At 40.6% G+C, this 18,684-nt stretch overlaps 1 protein-coding gene across 1 annotated transcript in view; it reads left to right on the plus strand.

Annotated features, from left to right (window-relative positions):
* The window catches only part of LOC144602149 (doublecortin domain-containing protein 1-like), a 309,816-nt gene that overhangs the window by 121,738 nt on the left and 169,394 nt on the right, over positions 1-18,684 (plus strand). The window contains exons 11-16 of the mRNA XM_078414883.1: positions 1,753-1,851; positions 4,024-4,190; positions 5,790-5,912; positions 7,212-7,329; positions 13,440-13,586; positions 16,656-16,777. Coding sequence (XP_078271009.1) covers positions 1,753-1,851; positions 4,024-4,190; positions 5,790-5,912; positions 7,212-7,329; positions 13,440-13,586; positions 16,656-16,777 — 776 coding nt within the window. The remainder of the gene's footprint in view (positions 1-1,752; positions 1,852-4,023; positions 4,191-5,789; positions 5,913-7,211; positions 7,330-13,439; positions 13,587-16,655; positions 16,778-18,684) is intronic.

Genomic DNA, 18,684 nt, shown 5'->3' on the forward strand with positions numbered 1-18,684 from the left:
ACCACCATTCAATGTGATCATGGCTGATCATTCACTATCAGTACCCCGTTCCTGCCTTCTCCCCATACCCACTGACTCCGCTATCCTTAAGAGCTCTATCTAGCTCTCTCTTGAAAGCACTTGCAGAATTCGCCTCCACTGCCTTCTGAGGCAGAGAATTCCACAGATTTACAACTCTCTGACTGAAAAAGTTTTTTCTCATCTCCGTTCTAAATGGCCTACCCCTTATTCATAAACTGTGGCCCCTGGTTCTGGACTCCCCCAACATTGGGAACATGTTTCCTGCCTCTAAGGTGTCCAACCCCTTAATAATCTTATATGTTTCAATAAGATCCCCTCGCATCCTTCTAAATTCCAGTGTATACAAGCCTAGTCGCTCCAGTCTTTCAACATACAACAGTCCCGCCATCCCGCCAAATGGATCTATGTCCATTTTTTCAGTAAACCTGGAAATGGACCTGGACCTGGTCTACTCATCCACCCGATTGCCTCGATGTCCTCAACTAATAAAAGTATTGCTCATTCATTGAATATTTACTGATAAAGAGCAGAGACCACCAAGCTAATGAGTTACCTACTTCCATGATGCATTACCGGTCAGTTCTATATTTTATAAAGATTTATTCTTAAATGTTGGGTGTTAAAATGAGACCTTGTCTCCGCTCTCAAAGTTCAATCTTCAACCAACATCTCTAAAAATAGATTATCTGCAGATATCTCATTGATGTTTCTAGGAGCTTGCTAAGAATAATTTGACTGCTGTTTTTCCCTATTAAAGCAAAGATTTTTTTCAGAAGGCAGCTCTTTGGCTCTATTACACTTTGGCATGAAGGCTACGGGTATAAAACATGTCCCTTAACTGAATTTTATCATGTTAGCGAGAAGTAAATCATTTAATTTCAAATGGGGCATCATAATAGAGTCATAGAGTGATACAATGTGGAAAAAGGCCCTTTGGCCCAACTTGCCCACACCGGCCAACATGTCCCAGCTACACTAGTCCCACCTGCCTGCGCTTGGTCCATATCCTTCTAAACCTGTGCTATCCATGTACCTGTCTAACTGTTTCTTAAATGTTGGGATAGTCCTAGCCTCAACTACCTCATCTGGCAGCTTGTTCCTTACATCCACGACCCTTTGTGTGAAAAAGTTACCCCTCAGATTTCTATTAAATCTTTTCCCCTTCACCTTGAACCTATGTCCTCTGGTCCTCGATTCCCCTACTCTGGGCAAGAGACTCTGTGCATCTACCCGATCTATTCCTCTCAGGATTTTGTACACCTCTACAAGATCACTCCTTACCCTCCTGCGCTCCAAGGAATAGAGACCAGCCTACTCAACCTCTCCCTATAGCTCACACCCTCTGGTCCTGGCAACATCCTCGTAAATCCTCTCTGAACCCTTTCAAGCTTGACAATATCTTTCCTATGACATGGTACCAAGAACTGAACACAATATTCTAAATGCGCTCTCACCAACATCTTATACAACTGCAACATGACCTCCCAACTTCTATACTCTATACTCTGACTGATGAAGGCCAATGTGCCAAAAGCCTTTTTGACCACCTTATCTACCGGCGACTCGACCTTCAAGGAACCACGCACCTGCACTCCGAGATCCCTCTGCTCTACAACACTACCCAGAGGCCTACCATTCACTGTAAAAAAAGCATTCCACAAAACATCACTCTGAAATAGTCCATTAACACAGTTGCAATTAATAATCTCTGTTGTTTGACTTGTTTATTAGGTGTATCGAAATGGTCTGGACACAGGAGAGATCGTCATGTATTTGAACATGAAGACCATTGAAAAAGAAACTGGCAATGACAAATTTATGATGGATAAGGTAAGGTTTCTTCTTCTAAAAAAGATGTTGCAATAATGATAATGATGTTGGTGAAACAAAATCAGACAAAGCCAAGAGCACGGTTTTTAACCTAGCTCATAATTCAGGAAATCGATGGTAATTGAACAATGTTTACATATGGCACAACTTTACTCTCCATTGAAGGCAATGTGTTCCACTTTGGATTTCCCACAAGAGGAGCTACTGTAAACTCGCTCTATCTAGCTCTCTCAAGAGAGAGCTAGATAGAGCTCTTAAGGATAGCGGAGTCAGGGGGTATGGGGAGAAGGCAGGAACGGGGTACTGATTGAGAATGATCAGCCATGATCACATCCAATGGTGGTGCTGGCTCGAAGGGCCGAATGGCCTACTCCTGCACCTATTGTCTATTGCCTATGGTCTTAACAAAGGATCTTTTGGCACATATACTAGATGTTGTCCACAACTAGTTTGTTTGCCTCACAATATTCAACAGAAGTTCCAGGGGTTTACACTGGCCAGGGGCTCGTATGCTAACAGGAAACACACCCTATCTGCTCTCATAATGTCATCACATTTAAGTTACTATTCTGTGACATCAACCAGAAATACTCTCTTTATAAATAATTCCAGCGTGTTCAATTATTGTTGGTCCTATTATGATATATATAGCTGCCACTTAAAGTTAAACAATGAGTAAATGGAAAAGCAATTTTAAGACCTGGATTATTTAGTTACCTTTCATGGAACCAAGAAGCAACCAATTGCTTCTTAAATCTACTATGTATGAATATTTTAATGTGAAGAAAAGACTTTTGGATGTTGCTTCGCGTTATGTAGTTGCTGATATGTGCAAATTTTCTTTTGGAAGTTGTTCTGCTTTGTTCCTTCCTCGGACAGTTTGTGTCATCACCATTATAATACACCGAATAACTGACCTGCTTTTCAAAAATGTTGCTCCATAACTTTTACACCACGTTAAAATTTGCTGAAAAACTGCCTAGAATAGATCAATTACAGTATGTTTTTTTTTCTTAATATCAGCAAAAAAAGGAAATGGAAATCTCTCCACTCACCATCTTGACTGGTATTATGGCGAGTTTGGTTCATAAGTTCTTGGAGCAGAATATGGCCATTCAGCCCATCAAATCTACTCCACCATTCAATCATGGCTGATCTATCTTTCCCTCTCAATCCTGCCTTCTCACCATAACCCCTGACACCCGTACTAATCAAGAATCTGTCAATCTCTGCTTTAAAAATATCCATCGGCTTGGCCTCCACAGCTGTCCGTGGCAATGAATTCCACAGCTTCTCCGCCCTCTGACTAACGAAATTCCTCCTCTGGTTAAATTTGGCATGAGTACAAAATTGGTGTACATCAACATTGGACAGTGAAGTCAGATGGAATGCACCACCCATTTTGAGTCCTTACAGAAGTTGTATTTTACGACAGGCATTTCTTACCCTTGAATCAAATATGTTCACTATTTTGGATGCTGGGCATTAAGGCTGATTTGACAATAGCCTCTGATTATTGGGCAATTTTGCAGCTTTGACCCAATTTATCCCGAGCTTTCTTCCCCTTGCCCAACTCCCCAGAGAAGGTGGGAACTATGGTCATTTTGGATCTTTTGTATTAAAAAAATTGCAATAGATTTTTAAATGAACCTGTACAGGAGCCCTATTTCCATACATGCATGTAGAGTCGAGTGCATTTAAGAACTGTCCAATTACTGGCAGCAGTCAAACTTAGGGTGTCAACGGTGGTTTCTCCCCCAGATAATTAATTATCGTCCATCCGTTCTTTGGGCAGTCGGCAATTTCAGTTTCTCAATATCATTATGCAGATGCCTGCTGGTTTTGCGGGAAATCTAATACATAAGCTGTGCTGGATAGGGTCAACAACATGAACTCAGACTTCAGGGAACAACAGAAGAGCAAGCAACCAGCGATTACATTGCAAGCAGCTGAAGAGCAGGGGTCAAAGCCAGTGGTAATACAGTTGCACCCCCTGCTGGTAATACTCCTGTGTTCTCTTTGGTTTCTGACAACAAGCTAAACAATTCAATCATTTCACACTCCCCATGTGTTCTTTTGTACTTAATTAATGTGTGTTAGAATTACCATTGTACAGGAAATCAAACAATTTTTCAAATCAGTCTTTTTTTCCCCTCTATGGTCCCACCTCAGTTTCTTCAAATGATTCGCCAAAGGCTCCAGTACTCACCAGGGCACCATGCTTCAGGGCTCAACCTTAGTCCTACCAGGTTGTTTGATGAAAATGGACAAGAAATTAAAAATCCGCACTCCCTTGAAAATGGTCAGAAGGTTTGGGTATCTTACGGCGAGGACTACAGGTAAGAAAATAAGCAATGCGCATTTATTTCTGCAGCTCACACTGAGCTGACCAAACTTCCAAAGAAGTAATAAGCCAGCTATTACATGGGATTGCGGCATTCACATTTTGGAGAAACTTACTATCTCTTTCTATCCAGGTTTATCCATGGAGCACTGTCATAGTTCCCATAGTGGCAGCCCGACAGCACAGCGAGAGGACATTTTTCATGTTTGAATAGTCACTTTAATGATGGCAGATGGAAACACTACAGGGGGCACAGCCCATCATCCTGTTGTTATCTTGGACTGCTTTGACCTGTCCCGTGGCATTTGTCGTGTGTCCATTTTTAAGGCGAATCAGACAGTAATTGAAAAGTATCAAGTCAATTTTATCAAACTCTCTGACAACATAGTCCCCATTGTTTTTGTGTTGCTCCCAATAATGTCTCAACCTATTATGCATCAGTGACAATAAATGGAATGACAAATAGATGGGGCTTGCGGTCTCCATGGGTGCTTTCTGCACTGCGAGGAGGCAAGAAGTAGTACTATGTGTTACATTCGTTCTCCACAATAACGACCAGAGCTCAAATTAAATCTCAGTAGCTTAACAAGTACGAACCAAAAAATATTGCAAATGCGATATTTTCAAGAGGAACTTGGTTAAACAAAAATAAGAAAATAAGGAAAAAATTGTGGGACGGCAATGTACAGTTTTAGTAGATTCTAGTCACAGCTTCATCATTAGGATTGGTCCATACTTTGTTCATTAACTACTGGTAAAAAAGGGCAAGGCTGGACCTTGCACATAGAGAAATTATGACCGGGACAAGCTAATGATGGCATATTTCCTTTCCAGATGGCAATTAATAAATGGGATGGATTTTAAAGACAAATCTATTCATTTCATTGACATCATTGCAGAATCAAGATTTGTATTTCCACATTTATTTAATTGATAGAATGCAAGTTCTACAGATGCTGGGATAGGTTCAGGTCTCTAATATAGTAACGTAATCACTATGCCACTGTACATCAATTAGGTTACATGATGCTAATTAAATCCTAAAATCAACTGCAGACTCATTTTTTTTTGGAGGCAGCAGAACTTTGGCGAGTGAAAAAAGTTAGCATTATGTAAGGATTATTTTTGTGCATTATGTACATTTCCTGTGAGGAATTGAACTGGAATCCAAATTAATTTGACAAACAATGTTTTTATTCCAATTAACCATGCCATATGCATTATATGAAGCATTAATATACAATTATAATATAAAGGAGTGTAAAGTACTCAAGGAAAAAAAAGACAGGCAGCATCCTAAAGAAAATCCTCGGGCAAAGTCCTGTGGTCCTATAAACCTAGATATCACTGGAAATGTTAATAGTAATTATTTCAATTATTGCCCCAATTCTCATTTTTCTTTGTTTTTGAATTCCTTAATTATATAGATTGCTTTAAACATGTAAATAATTGGAATTAATGACTCTCAAAGATAATGCTGCTGAATCGTTTTATATAGAAAGCATTCACATGTGAATGACTGAGTTGATTGTCTTGATTCTTGTGTAACTCTACTCCGTAAGAGAAAGAACTATTTGTAGTAAATATTTTACAGGACCATCAGCAAACCTTTTCTTTGTGTGATGTTTGACCGGGTACGAGGATTTATGGACCAGGATCAGAAGATGGTTTACAAAACTCCTTTGGAATATGATGGGCCCTTAACTGGTTTGGAAAAGTATGCTGCTTTAAATAAATAGTGATATCTTAGCCTGACCTTTTAACAGTAAAAATCTGCTCTAGTGAATGACGTAAAACATTTAAAAAAAAAATTTAACTGATATAATTTAATTGGTAAAATACACATCACTTATGTTATTTTGTTATACCGCCATTCTAAATATCTCGACACTATCACTGCACTTTGCAGAAATGTCATAACCCAGGAGCAAAGGAATAATAAAGTATTAATTGACTTTGTTTTGAGATCAATGGTGAAAAGCAAAGATAATAGAACAGAGCAAGATAAACCACTCGACCCTAAAAACCGTAGTATGTCATGGCGCCATTTTAGTAGGCAGAAACTTGCAGAAACATTTAAAAAGAAAAATAACAAAAATCTGTGAATTGATAGATGAGATATATTCTGCATTTTTATGGTATCATCACACATACTGTTTCCCTAAAACACTGATCACACTATGAGAGGCATAACAGACGGCGGGTTTTGCCTACTAAAATGGCGGACGTTACGCTCCTTTGCATACAGTGTAGGTGATTTTGATGGAGTGGTTCATCTTGCTCCTCTAGTATCTTTGGTGAAAAGACATGGTTCACCATAAGCCTCAAAGGAACCTCAGCCGCCCCCACCTCTCTTTCCAGCTTGCTCTCCCTCCTCTGGTCCCAGCAGTCTGAAGAAGGCCCCAACCTGGAACATCGCCTGTCCATTCCCTCCACAGATGCTAACCTGACCCGCTGAGTTCCGCCAACAATTTGTGTTTTGCTCAACATTACAGATCTATGGTCTCTCGTGTTGGCATTCACTGAAAATTGTTTTTTGAGTCGTGATCAATTGCTCTTTTAATTTAGTATAAAGAAAATCACCTCCACGCAAATAAATCCATCCAAAATCCCAACAAGCTGACAAGGCAGGTCTTTACCCAGCTATTATCATTTTCAATTTCATGAAATTTAACCTTCATGGAAATTGTTTTCACTGGCTGCTAGGCCACAACAAAGAAACACACATTTACGATTTGTATTTCGATTTTGGTCTATATAATATGGAGGCAGTAGAAGTTTTATTAAAACAGATTTTATTGTCGCTTTTCCTTTTGTGCTATTTGATGCATCTCTGCACCTGAGGATGTTTCTGTGTCTGCTTAATGTTATGGTATTAAAGTGTTTAATATATAGCCTCAGGTTAAATGACAAATCCTTATTTTTTTAAAGCAAACTTAAAATATTGGGTTAAATAAGGAAATTTGTTCATTGAACACACTCGTAAGAATGTTGATGGTCTCAACTAACTTTGTAGGTGGGAGGCTTGGGAAGTGTGCACGGGGTTCCCTGAAGATTATAACTGGATACAAACCAATCAACCCTCACATGAAAAAGTGGACATGATAAATAAACATTACTTTCTTCAATTAAAGGTGAGTACAACTTAAATTCAGTTGTTAAACTAAGTCTAACAAAGTTTTGATTATGATCAAAGAGACACAAAGTGCTGGTGTAACTCAGTGGGACAGCCGCCCTGGAGAACATGGAGAACATTTTGGGTCGAGACCCTTAGTCATAGAGTCATACAGTTTGGAAACATGCTCCTCGACCCAACTTGCCCGCACCGGCCAACATGTCCCATCTACACTTGTCCCACCTGCCTGCATTTGCCCTTATCTCTCTAAATCTGACCTATCCATGTACCTGTCGAAATGTTTCTGAAACATTGCAATAATACCTGCCTCAACTACTTCTTCCAGCAGCTCGTTCCATGCACCTACCACCCTTTGTGTGAAAAGGTTACTCCTCAGGTTCCTATTAAATCTCCCCCCCCACCCCTCACCTTAAACCTATGTCATCCGGTTGTTGATTCCCCTACTCTGGGGAAGCTGGAAAAGAGGAGATGCAGAACAAAGCATGGCAGGTTATAGATTATGTTGTTGGTCACACACCCTCACGTCATTCAAATGCCTCCTCCCCAATGTTGGCAGTTCTTGGGCATTGACTGGTGGGGCTAAGTATACAGGGGCGTGGCTCATTCCCCACTATCAAGGGAAGTTCTTTAGTGCCATCTGAATACATTTTTTAACTGGATCCTCTGTGCCACTTTTCATCAGGAGATTGCTAATGCTATTCTGGGCTGGTCATTTTTGGTCCCACTTCTTTAGTAGTTTAAAGATATTGTAAGGATACCTTAACACCTATGTCGATTGGACCTTTATCACAGTTTTTGGCAGATTACATAAAGTATAATATGAGGTTGGGTTGCATTGATGTGATGATGTGACCACACTACTCTCATTTAAATTGTACTATCTTTGAAGAATTGTATGGATTGTAAGGGATTGTAAGGATTTGGAAGCATCAGGGAATTTGTGGATCTGAGCTAATGGAGTGGAAGAGAATATTGAGAGATTGGAGGGTTATAGGACCTTGACATTGGGAGACTAGGGGAGATCAGAGAGTTGCGGGGTCTGAAGCATTGGTGAAGAGAAAACATTGTGAGATTGAAAGATTGGGCTTGGGCCTTGTGAAATCAGAGCAAAATATTGGGGTAGATGTTGGATGCAGAGGAGGAAGGGAAAGTCGATTTTTAATTGCATTGTGGAATTGAGTCATTGGAATTGTCAATGACTCAATTCCACAATGCAGTTAGTCATTCTTGACTAATTGTGCATAAATCTTGCATCAAGAGTGTGTGTTTCACATTTCAGATTTCCCCTTCCTCTGTCACAAAATGAAAAGTTACTTTAAAAATAAGAAAATAAATTTGACATTTACTGATGGTTTATTCTGACCTTGGGATCGATATTTACAATTAAATCATTAATTCATCTTTGATTAGCTTCTGATGTTTGTAAGAAGCAATATGGCTCAGTTCATGTTTTCAGATTACTCCTGAGATATAGAATCATAGATTTACGACAAGACCATTATGTCTTTGCTGGCTTTCTAAAAAAACATTATTCTTTAGCTTCCTCCCCATAGCTTTTATCAGTGATCTTAAGGAAACTGCTCAGCTCTGCAAATTTATTTCGAGTATCTCAACAATTTTGGGAACAGTAATATTGCCCCGGTTCCATGTGGTACTCTGTTCAACCTTGGCTATTCTTCAGAGGCTGAGACTATTTTCCTCCATTGAACCCTATCCCTTATATTTTCTATTTCACTGGAGTTTAGAAGGATGAGGGGGGATCTTATAGAGACGTATAAAATTATGAAAGGACTGGACAGGCTAGATGCAGGAAAAATGTTCCCAATGTTGGGGGAGTCCAGAACCAGGGGCCACAGTCTAAGAATAAAGAGGAGGCCATTTAAAACTGAGGTGAGAAGAAACTTTTTCACCCAGAGAGTTGTGAATTTGTGGAATTCTCTGCCACAGAAACCAGTGGAGGCCAATTCACTGGATGAATTTAAAAGAGAGTTAGATAGAACTCTAGGGGCCAGTGGAATCAAGGGATTTAGGGAGGTTGGGCATAGGTTACTGATTGTGGATGATCAGTCATGATCACAATAAATGGCGGTGTTGGCTCGATAGGCCGAATGGCCTCCTCCTGTACCTATTTTCTGTTTCCATATTTCTATGTCACAAAACACTACCTCAACTCACTGACTGTGTGGTGGGTTAGCTAAGCTCACAAACTCACTTGTTAGGTGATAAACAGCGATGAATCTTTGGCTTGTTGGATCATAGAGTTATAAACATGGAAATGGGCCGATGGCCAAACTTGTCCATGCTGACCAAAGTGCCCCATCTAAACTCAGTTTAGTTTATTGTCACGTGTACCGAGGTACAGTGAAAAGCTATTGTTGCGTGCTATCCAGTCAGCAGAAAGACAATACATGATTACGAGTCCCCTTTGCCTGTTGTTTAGCCCATATTCCTCAACACCTCTCCTATCTATGTCCGTTCAATTCACTACATTTTGCTTCAGTTCACCATACATCAATTGCTCCAGATAATATCTGATGGAATGATAGAGAGGTAGATTGTCATTTGAGGGAAGTATAACTGCAGAATCCAGTAAGGGTTAACCAATCGGTCTAAAGTCAGTGACAGTGGACTCAGGAGATACCACAAACATTCTAAAGGGGAAAAGTTTTACCGATAAATTTGATCTTCAAATTAATAACATTTAAAAAAATGTATTCAAACTAAAATATGGAGCCAATTCTTGTTCCAAAGGTTGCAATTCTTTTCCTTCCTTGCTTCCAAGGGTTAATACTTAATCATATCAGAAGAAATTATCTTTTAAATATCACTGGCAATAACAAAATGCCTGCTGATACAATTATGCTCTTCATGACCCTATGTCAACAGGATTTGATTCCCCTTTTACGTATTTAACAAATAATTCAGTGTTTTTTCTCCCTCCCTCTTTAAAAACAAACGTATAATTAGTCTGACCTGCCGTAGAGTGTGATGCTGTTTGCTCCAATTGTTTGTTAGATTATCAATCTCCAGTAGTTTGCGATCTGACCTGCTGTTTGGCATCCACTGTGTTGCAAATAACATTGCATGGTGGACCTTTCTTCATGGATACTGTCAAATATAGGTTAGGCCGTGATACTCTTCAGCTTGTAGTTATGAGGGAGGCCACCATCTGTAGGGTGGGTCAGCACTTTCCCATTTCTACACCTGCACATAACAACACAGATGTATGGAACGCAGGGGAGCCACTGATCTTCCATTTCACCACTGAACGCAACAGTAACATGCTGAGCTGAGAAGCTGAATATTCTTTATATCTGACCCCTTAACATCACACTAACATTGGCTCCACTCATTTAAATGATGTTGCTTTATCTGTGTACAACAGATAAGCGATGGTGAATGGATTGGATGTTTGCTTTGATTCATACTAATATTTTTGCTCACATGCTTTCGATATAAACATACTACTTTTAATTCAGAAATATTTAAATCAGTTTCAATTGTTTTAGCACATTTTTGATTATTAGTGGCATTTAGAAAGAGCTGAACATGCCTTGAATACCAGAAGGACACAAAGTACTGGAGTAACTCAATGGGTCAGGCAGCATCTCTGGAGAACGTGGATCGGTGATGTATCAGGTCCAACCCAAAATGTCACCTATCCATGTTTTCCAGAAATGCTGCCTGATCTGCTGTTTTATTCCAGCACCTTAGGCCCTTTTGTGTAAACCAGCATCAGCAATTCCTTGTTTCTACATGTCTTTAATACCGCAAGCTAACAAAAGGCCATTAATATATTCTGGAGGCATGGCCCCAGGATTCACCATCTCAGGCCTAGTCACCATGTGGTTCACTTATACTCATTGGAAGGCACAGCAGCCAGATCTCTAGTATAACTGGAGCTGTGATCCCATAAAATGTTAGTGTTGGAGATTGCATTGGGGATGAGAGTGAGTTGGGGGTTTGGTTGAGCAAGGGGCAGCCCATTATTTTGAATGTACAAACTTAAAGCACACGGTATTGAGGGTTCAGTGTTTTCGGAATGGCAGGCAGTGACTAGTGGGGTACCGCAAGGCTCAGTGCTGGGACCCCAGTTATTTACAGTGTATATTAATGATTTGGACGAGGGAATTGAATGCAACATCTCTAAGTTTGCGGATGACACGAAGCTGGGTGGCAGTGTTAGCTGCGAGGAGGATGCTAGGAGGCTGCAGAGTGACTTGGATAGATTAGGCGAGTGGGCAAATGCATGGCAGATGCAATATAATGTGGATAAATGTGAGGTTATCCACTTTGGCGGCAAGAACAGGAAAGCAGAGTATTACCTGAATGGTGACCGATTGGGAGAAGGGGAGATGCAACGTGACCTGGGTGTCATGGTGCACCAGTCATTGAAAGCAAGCATGCAGGTGCAGCAGGCAGTGAAGAAAGCGAATGGTATGTTGGCATTCATAGCAAGAGGATTTGAGTTTAGAAGCAGGGAGGTTCTGCTGCAGTTGTACAGGGTCTTGGTGAGACCGCACCTGGAGTATTGTGTGCAGTTTTGGTCTCCTAACCTGAGGAAAGACGTTCTTGCCTTAGAGAGAGTACAGAGAAGGTTCACCAGATTGATCCCTGGGATGGCGGGACTTACATATGAGGAAAGACTAGATAGACTGGGCTTGTACTCGCTGGAATTTAGAAGACTGAGGGGGGGATCTTATAGAAACATATAAAATTCTTAAGGGGTTGGAGAGGCTAGATGCGGGAAGATTGTTCCCGATGTTGGGGGAGTCCAGAACCAGGGGTCACAGCTTAAGGATAAGGGAGAAGTCTTTTAGGACCGAGATGAGAAAACATTTCTTCACACAGAGAGTGGTGAGTCTGTGGAATTCTCTGCCACAGAAGGTAGTTGAGGCCAGTTCATTGGCTATATTTAAGAGGGAGTTAGATGTGGCCCTTTTTGCTAAAGGGATCAGGGGGTATGGAGAGAAGGCAGGTACAGGCTACTGAGCTGAATGATCAGCCATGATCATATTGAATGGCGGTGCAGGCTCGAAGGGCCGAATGGCCTACTCCTGCACCTATTTTCTATGTTTCTATGTTTCTATGTAAGAAAGAATGATAGCCAAGCGGAGATTCAGGTGATGTGTTTAATCATGTAGGGCGAGGGGGGGAATACTAACACAGGGTGGAGCAGCGGTAGAGTTGCTGCCTTACAGTGCAAGAGACCCGGCTTTGAACCTGACTACAGGTGCTGTTTATGGAGTTTGCACATTCTCCCTGCGACCTATTGAGAGCGTACTGGCATACTGCACCATTGTGTGGTATGCTGGCTGCTCGCCTGCAGACCAGAAGGCCCTCCAGAAGGTCATTAAGACAGCAGAGAAAATTATCGGCTGTCCACTACCTTCTCTGAAGGACATCACCAGCTCGCGTTGTCTGAACAGGGCCAGAAACATAATCAAGGACTGCACTCACCCAGGACACAAACTGTTTGCTCTCCTGCCCTCTGGGAGGCGCTACAGGAGCCTAAGGGCCAGAACAAATGGACTCAAAAACAGTTTCTTTCCCTGGGCCATAAGAACAGTGAATGGAAGCACATGACTTGACTACTCTCATTTTCGTCGCACATTTTTTTTTTAAAAGATTTTTTTTTTTAGAATTTTAGGTGTAAAACTCATTCATTATTTATTAGGTTTTTAAATTGTTTTTTTATTGATACTGGTATTTGTTGTGTTGGTTCGTATGTCTGTGCGATTGTCTTTGAAAGATATGCACTGTCGCACTGTTATCAGCTGTAGCACTTCTAATTTCATTGTACTTTGCGTACAATGACAATAAAGGCATATTATTATATTATTATCTACCACGTGGGTTTTCTCTGTGTGCTCCGGTTTCCTCTCATATTCCAAAAGGCGTGCAGGTTTGTGGGTTAATTGGCTGCTGTAAATTATGCCTAGCATGTAGGGCAGAATGAGTGTATGGAGGATCGCTGGTTGCCGTAGACTCGGTGGGCCGAAGAGCCTGTTTCCATGCTATATCTCTAAACTAAACTAAGCTAGTAAAAATAGGATGAATATTATAACAACTGCCAAGTTAATATTTTCTTTTATGCTTTGCAAATAGAAAGATAGCCAACTGGTCATTTATCCTTCGATCACTGTGGAAAACAGGAACGAGAATATTGCTTCTCTTACAGTGGAAGAAAAGAAATCCAAGACTTCAATGGGAGTGTCAAGATGGTTTTCATCCCACATTTGGGTTTTTGCAAAGGTACTGAACTAATCAAATACTTGATATCAGATTCATTAGGTACAAGTTGAAAAAAGATTGAAATTTTTCTCGCAATATTAACAAAGATTTCTTCAGGCGAAGGGAAGGTTGGAAATGGAACATGATTCTATTGAAGATTGTCATGAAAGAAATGTTAAGAATACATAGTTCACTGATTGTGAGCTATCAAAGAACTATATCTGATTTGGGAGTGTTGTGCGCAGTTCTGGTCACCCCATTACAGGAAAGATACGGAGACTTTGGAGAGGGTGTAGAAGAGCTTTAGAATGCTCCCTGGATGATAAGGTTTTAGCTATAACCAGTGGTTGGACATACCTGGATTGTTTTCTCAGGAGTGTTAGAGGATGATGGTAGAAGTATATAAAATTATGAGAGGCAGTCAGAGGAAAGGACAGTCCGAACCTTCTTTCTAGGGTGGAATTGCCAAAGACTAGATGGCATCGCTTTAAGGTAAAAGGGGCAAAGTTTGGACGAGATGTGTGGACCAAGCTTTTTACACAGAGAACGATGGGTGGCTGGATTGCATTGCCAGGGGTAGTAGTGGAGAATAAATACAATTTGGCACTTAAGATGCTTTTGAATAGGCACATGGATATGCAGGAAACAGTGGGATACGGATCACATGCAGGCAAGGAGATTAACTTGGCATGATATTCGGCACGGACGTATGGGCTGGAAGGACGATTCTTGTGCTGTACTGTTCTCATTTTCTATGTTCTGTGAATTGTTGGTGAGTGGTAAAAGAATCGGAATGGACATGTGAGAGAATAGGATACAGAAAATAAGTGGGCATTGATGGGATTGCCTTGAGAACTGGTGTAAACTTGATGTGTTGAATGACTATGTCCTCGATAAAATATAAAGTAAACACCACATCATAGAAATATTTATTTCAGAAAAGATCCAGAGAATTATGATAATATTTCAAACGGGGAAAAATTACTTATTTGGCTGTGCTTACAGATTTGGAGTATGTTGTCATGAGTTTGATTGATCGATTGATAGATAGGCCTGGGAAACAAGCCTTTGGCCTACCTAGTCCACGCCAACTTGTTCACACTACTTATATGTTATCCCATTCTAGCAGCTACTCCCTGCACACAAGGGGAAATTTAAAGAGGCCAATTAATTTGCAAACCCGCATTTCTATTGGATATGTGAGGAGACCAGAGCATCCAGAGGAAACCCATGCAGTTTCAGAGAGAATGTGAAAACTCAACACAGATGGGACCCCCCAAGTCAGGATGGAACTGAGGCCGCATCACTGTACCATGCTTTTGTTTGTTTAAGTCTAGACAGCCAGCGCTGATTACCAAGGCCAAGACTAAGACTCTCCAACTGCCCCCAGTAAACAGGAAACTCCAAATGTTCAAGGTATCATATTTCACCAGAGGTCAGAGTGCTTAAAAAAATTCGAAAAATGAAAAGATTCTCATTTAAAAAATGAAGCCTAGGAATTCCATTGTGTTGTAATGTGTGTGCTGGATGTTTGCAACAACAATGAAGCTGCAACGATTAGGGGCTGAAGGGTGGAGGCACTTTGGGATGGTCGGAAATGAAAGGTAAAGATATAGGCATAAGACTTATCTTAATGGGGTCCCAGTTGGATAACTGGGTTGCAGTAGAACAGGTTAATTTTACATTGTTAAACAAAATGACCTAGAAATGGTAATTATTGTGTTTTACTCCATGAAATATATATATGATCACTCTTAGCCTCATTTAAACCCTCCTCAATGCTTTAAAAGTATTGTGTCAGGAGTAATGTAATTTTGATGAATATCAGATGGAAAAATCATGTCAAACATAGCATCATGATTCATACCTAGTTGAATTTATACAGAGATACAAAATGGTCTGGAAATAGTAATTGTTGTGCTTTGCTACATGGTTGGTTCAATGGTGCTTTATTGTCAATGTGCAAGCGCACATGTTGCAAACAGTTAAGGATTGCCATACTCTATGTAAGCACAATCCTCAATTAGCAAAGTGTACAGAAGTAGTCCACTGAGACCGCATGCAAGAGGCACCAGGTTTTGGCGCCATTTGAAAGTGTATCTTCAATTATTGAATACTGAAGTACACAGCACCGTAGGATCTAATTTCTCGTTACATATTAGTTTAGGTGGAAGAATCATTTAAAGCCATTGCTAACATCTGTGGTAGATGAGTTATTGGGATACAGATTCAGAGACAGTTTCTTCCCTGCTGATATCAGGCAACTGAACCATCCTATCAACAACTAGAGAGCGGTCCTGAGCTACCATCTACCTCATTGGAGATCCTCGGACTATCTTTAATGGGACTTTACTGGACTTTCTCTTGCATTGAACATTATTCCCTTTATCGTGTATCTGTACACTGTGAACATCTCGATTGTAATCATGTACAGTCTTCCACAGACTGATTAGCATGCAACAAAAAGCTTTTCACTGTACCTCGGTACACATGACAATAAATTAAACTAAACAAAGTATGGGTGGTATATTTTTCAAGAGCCAAGCATGTTTAATTGTCAGATACACCAGATTGGAACAATGAAACTTACTTACTGCATCTTTATTTTGTAACATTAAGAAAGTAAATCTTGAGTAGCTGAAATAGGATCAGATGGGACACAAGGAACTGCAGATGCTGGAATTTTGAGCAAAATACAAAGTACTGGAGGAACTCACATCTGTGGAAGGAATCTGTGGAGATAATGGACAGACAGTGTTTCGGGACAGGACTGAAGAAGGGTCCCAATCCAAAACGTCACCTGTTCATTCCTTCCACAGATGCTGCTTGACCCACTGAATTCCCCTCGCACGTTGTGTTTTTGTGTTTCACTTCGGCAATTTGCCCTCTGACTTCCAGGGACAGACACCCGTTGTCTCGGTATACAGGAGGTCACTGGCTACAAAGGCCACACAAGATCTCTTTAATGGAATTTGGTGTTTCATTTTTGTGAATAGCCATGCTCTCACTTATTCTGATTTAAATACCACACCAAAACGTTTTCTTCTTTTGTCTCATGTTCTTCTTCCCTTTTACGGAATGGATACCAAGGCTGGAATGATCTTGTGTCGCGCTCACCCTCAACTTTGCCTCGCTGTTAGTGACCAACAAATCATATTGAAGAACGACGACCGACTGAATTTGAAAGGATACAAATTAGTTGTGCAGAAAAGGTACAGAACTTTCTCACTGATTTGTTTTTAAGTTTGTGATAGACACGCATTCAGTATAATTACAATAGAACAGACAATAGAATTATAGAATAGCACAGTTAGACACAAAATGCTGGAGTAACTCAGTGGAACAGGCAGCAACTCTGGAGAGAAGGAATGGGTGAAGAAGGGTCTCGACTCGAAATGTCACCCATTCCATCTATCCAGAGATGCTACCTGTCCCGCTGAGTTACTCCAGCATTTTGTGTCTATCTTCAGTTTAAACCAGAAGCTGCAGTTCCTTCCTACAATAGCAGAGCACAGCACAGGAACAGGCCCTTTGGCTCACAATGCCCTTGCCGAACATGATGTCAAGATAAACTAATCTCATCTGTCTGCACATGATCCATATCCCTCCATACCCTGCACAGTCAAGTACCTATCTAAAAGCCTTATATCAGCCACCACCACCATCCCCAGCAGCGTGTTTCAAGCGCCCACCATGCTCCGTTTTCAAAACTTTTGAAGTTCTTATCCTTTTTTTGCATATTTACAGGTTTTTACGTTTCCTTACTATCTTATTCTGGTATTCTGTATTCCCTTTGTTGGTCCTTTTGTTGAAATTATGAAATCTTCCAAAACCTCAGGCCTTTTTTAACAACATTATAAGCCTTTCACTTTGATGTAATGCAACCTTTAATTGTTCTTGTTAGCCACAGTTGGTTCACTCTTCCTGTGGAGCTTTTGTGTCTTCAAGGTACAATTCTTAGTTTTTAATTCACTTGGATGAAGGTCGGGACAGGGAAAGTTTAACTTGGGGGAAAGATTGAACCGGCTAATATTATTTTCCTCTGGAACAGAGGAGGCTGATGGGTTACTTAAATGAGGTGTAAAATTATTAGGGCATAGATGGAGTCAATAGGAAGGAACTTAAAGACCATAACAAACAGAAGCAAGAACAGGTTAATCAGCCCCTCAAGCCATTTCTGCCACTCAGCAAGAACAAGGCCCAGCACAAAAAGGTGCTGAAGTATCTCAGTGGGTCAGGCAGCATCTATGGAGAACATGGATCGGTGATGTTTCAGGTGTGACTCGAACTGGCACCTATCCATGTTTTCCAGAAATGCTAACTGACCTGCTGAGTTACTCCAGCACTTTGTGTCCTTTTGTGCAAACCAGCTTCTCTGAAGTCTGAAGAAGGGTCCCGACCGGAAATGGCACCTGATTCTGAAGAAAGGTCCCGAAACGTCACGTATCCATACTCAACAGGGATGCTGCTTGACCCACAGAGTTACTCCAGCACTTTGTGTCTTTTTTGGCAAACTAGCATCTGTAGTTCCTTATTTCCCTCAAGGCTTATCCAATCAATTTTCCTGTCCCCTCCCATACTCAAAAACCATTACAGACGTTAGGGGGGGGGGGGGGGGGGGGGAATCAGGACGCATAGATTTAAAGCAGTTAGTAGATGCATTACAGCTGAATGGTGAAAATATGTTCTCACCCAGAGGGTAGTCATGGTTTGGAACTTACTGGCTGAACAGGTAATAGAGGTAGAAAGCCTCATTAAATTTAATGAGTACCTGATCATTTACTTGAATCATTTTTATTTTTACTGGGGTTTTAATGTAGAAGGTGGGATATTGCTGGATTATTTTGTTTGAACATACACAAGCATGATGGGTTACATAGTTTTTGTGTGTGTCCTAAATTATCCGGGATTCTCTGATAAAAAGGCTGAACTAATACCATCACTACGAATATCATCCCTGTTCAATGGGGCTCGTTCTTGCTGTTTCCCTCAACTATTGCACCAAATATACTGGTTATTCAGTTTGTTCGAGTTATGGAATGAGATCAATGGTCTTTATTATCAGATGTACAGTGAAATCATTTTTTGCATATAGTAGAAACAGATACAATAACAAACA

Source organism: Rhinoraja longicauda, chromosome 18 (assembly GCF_053455715.1).
Source record: "Rhinoraja longicauda isolate Sanriku21f chromosome 18, sRhiLon1.1, whole genome shotgun sequence".
Taxonomy (NCBI): Eukaryota; Metazoa; Chordata; class Chondrichthyes; order Rajiformes; family Arhynchobatidae; genus Rhinoraja; species Rhinoraja longicauda.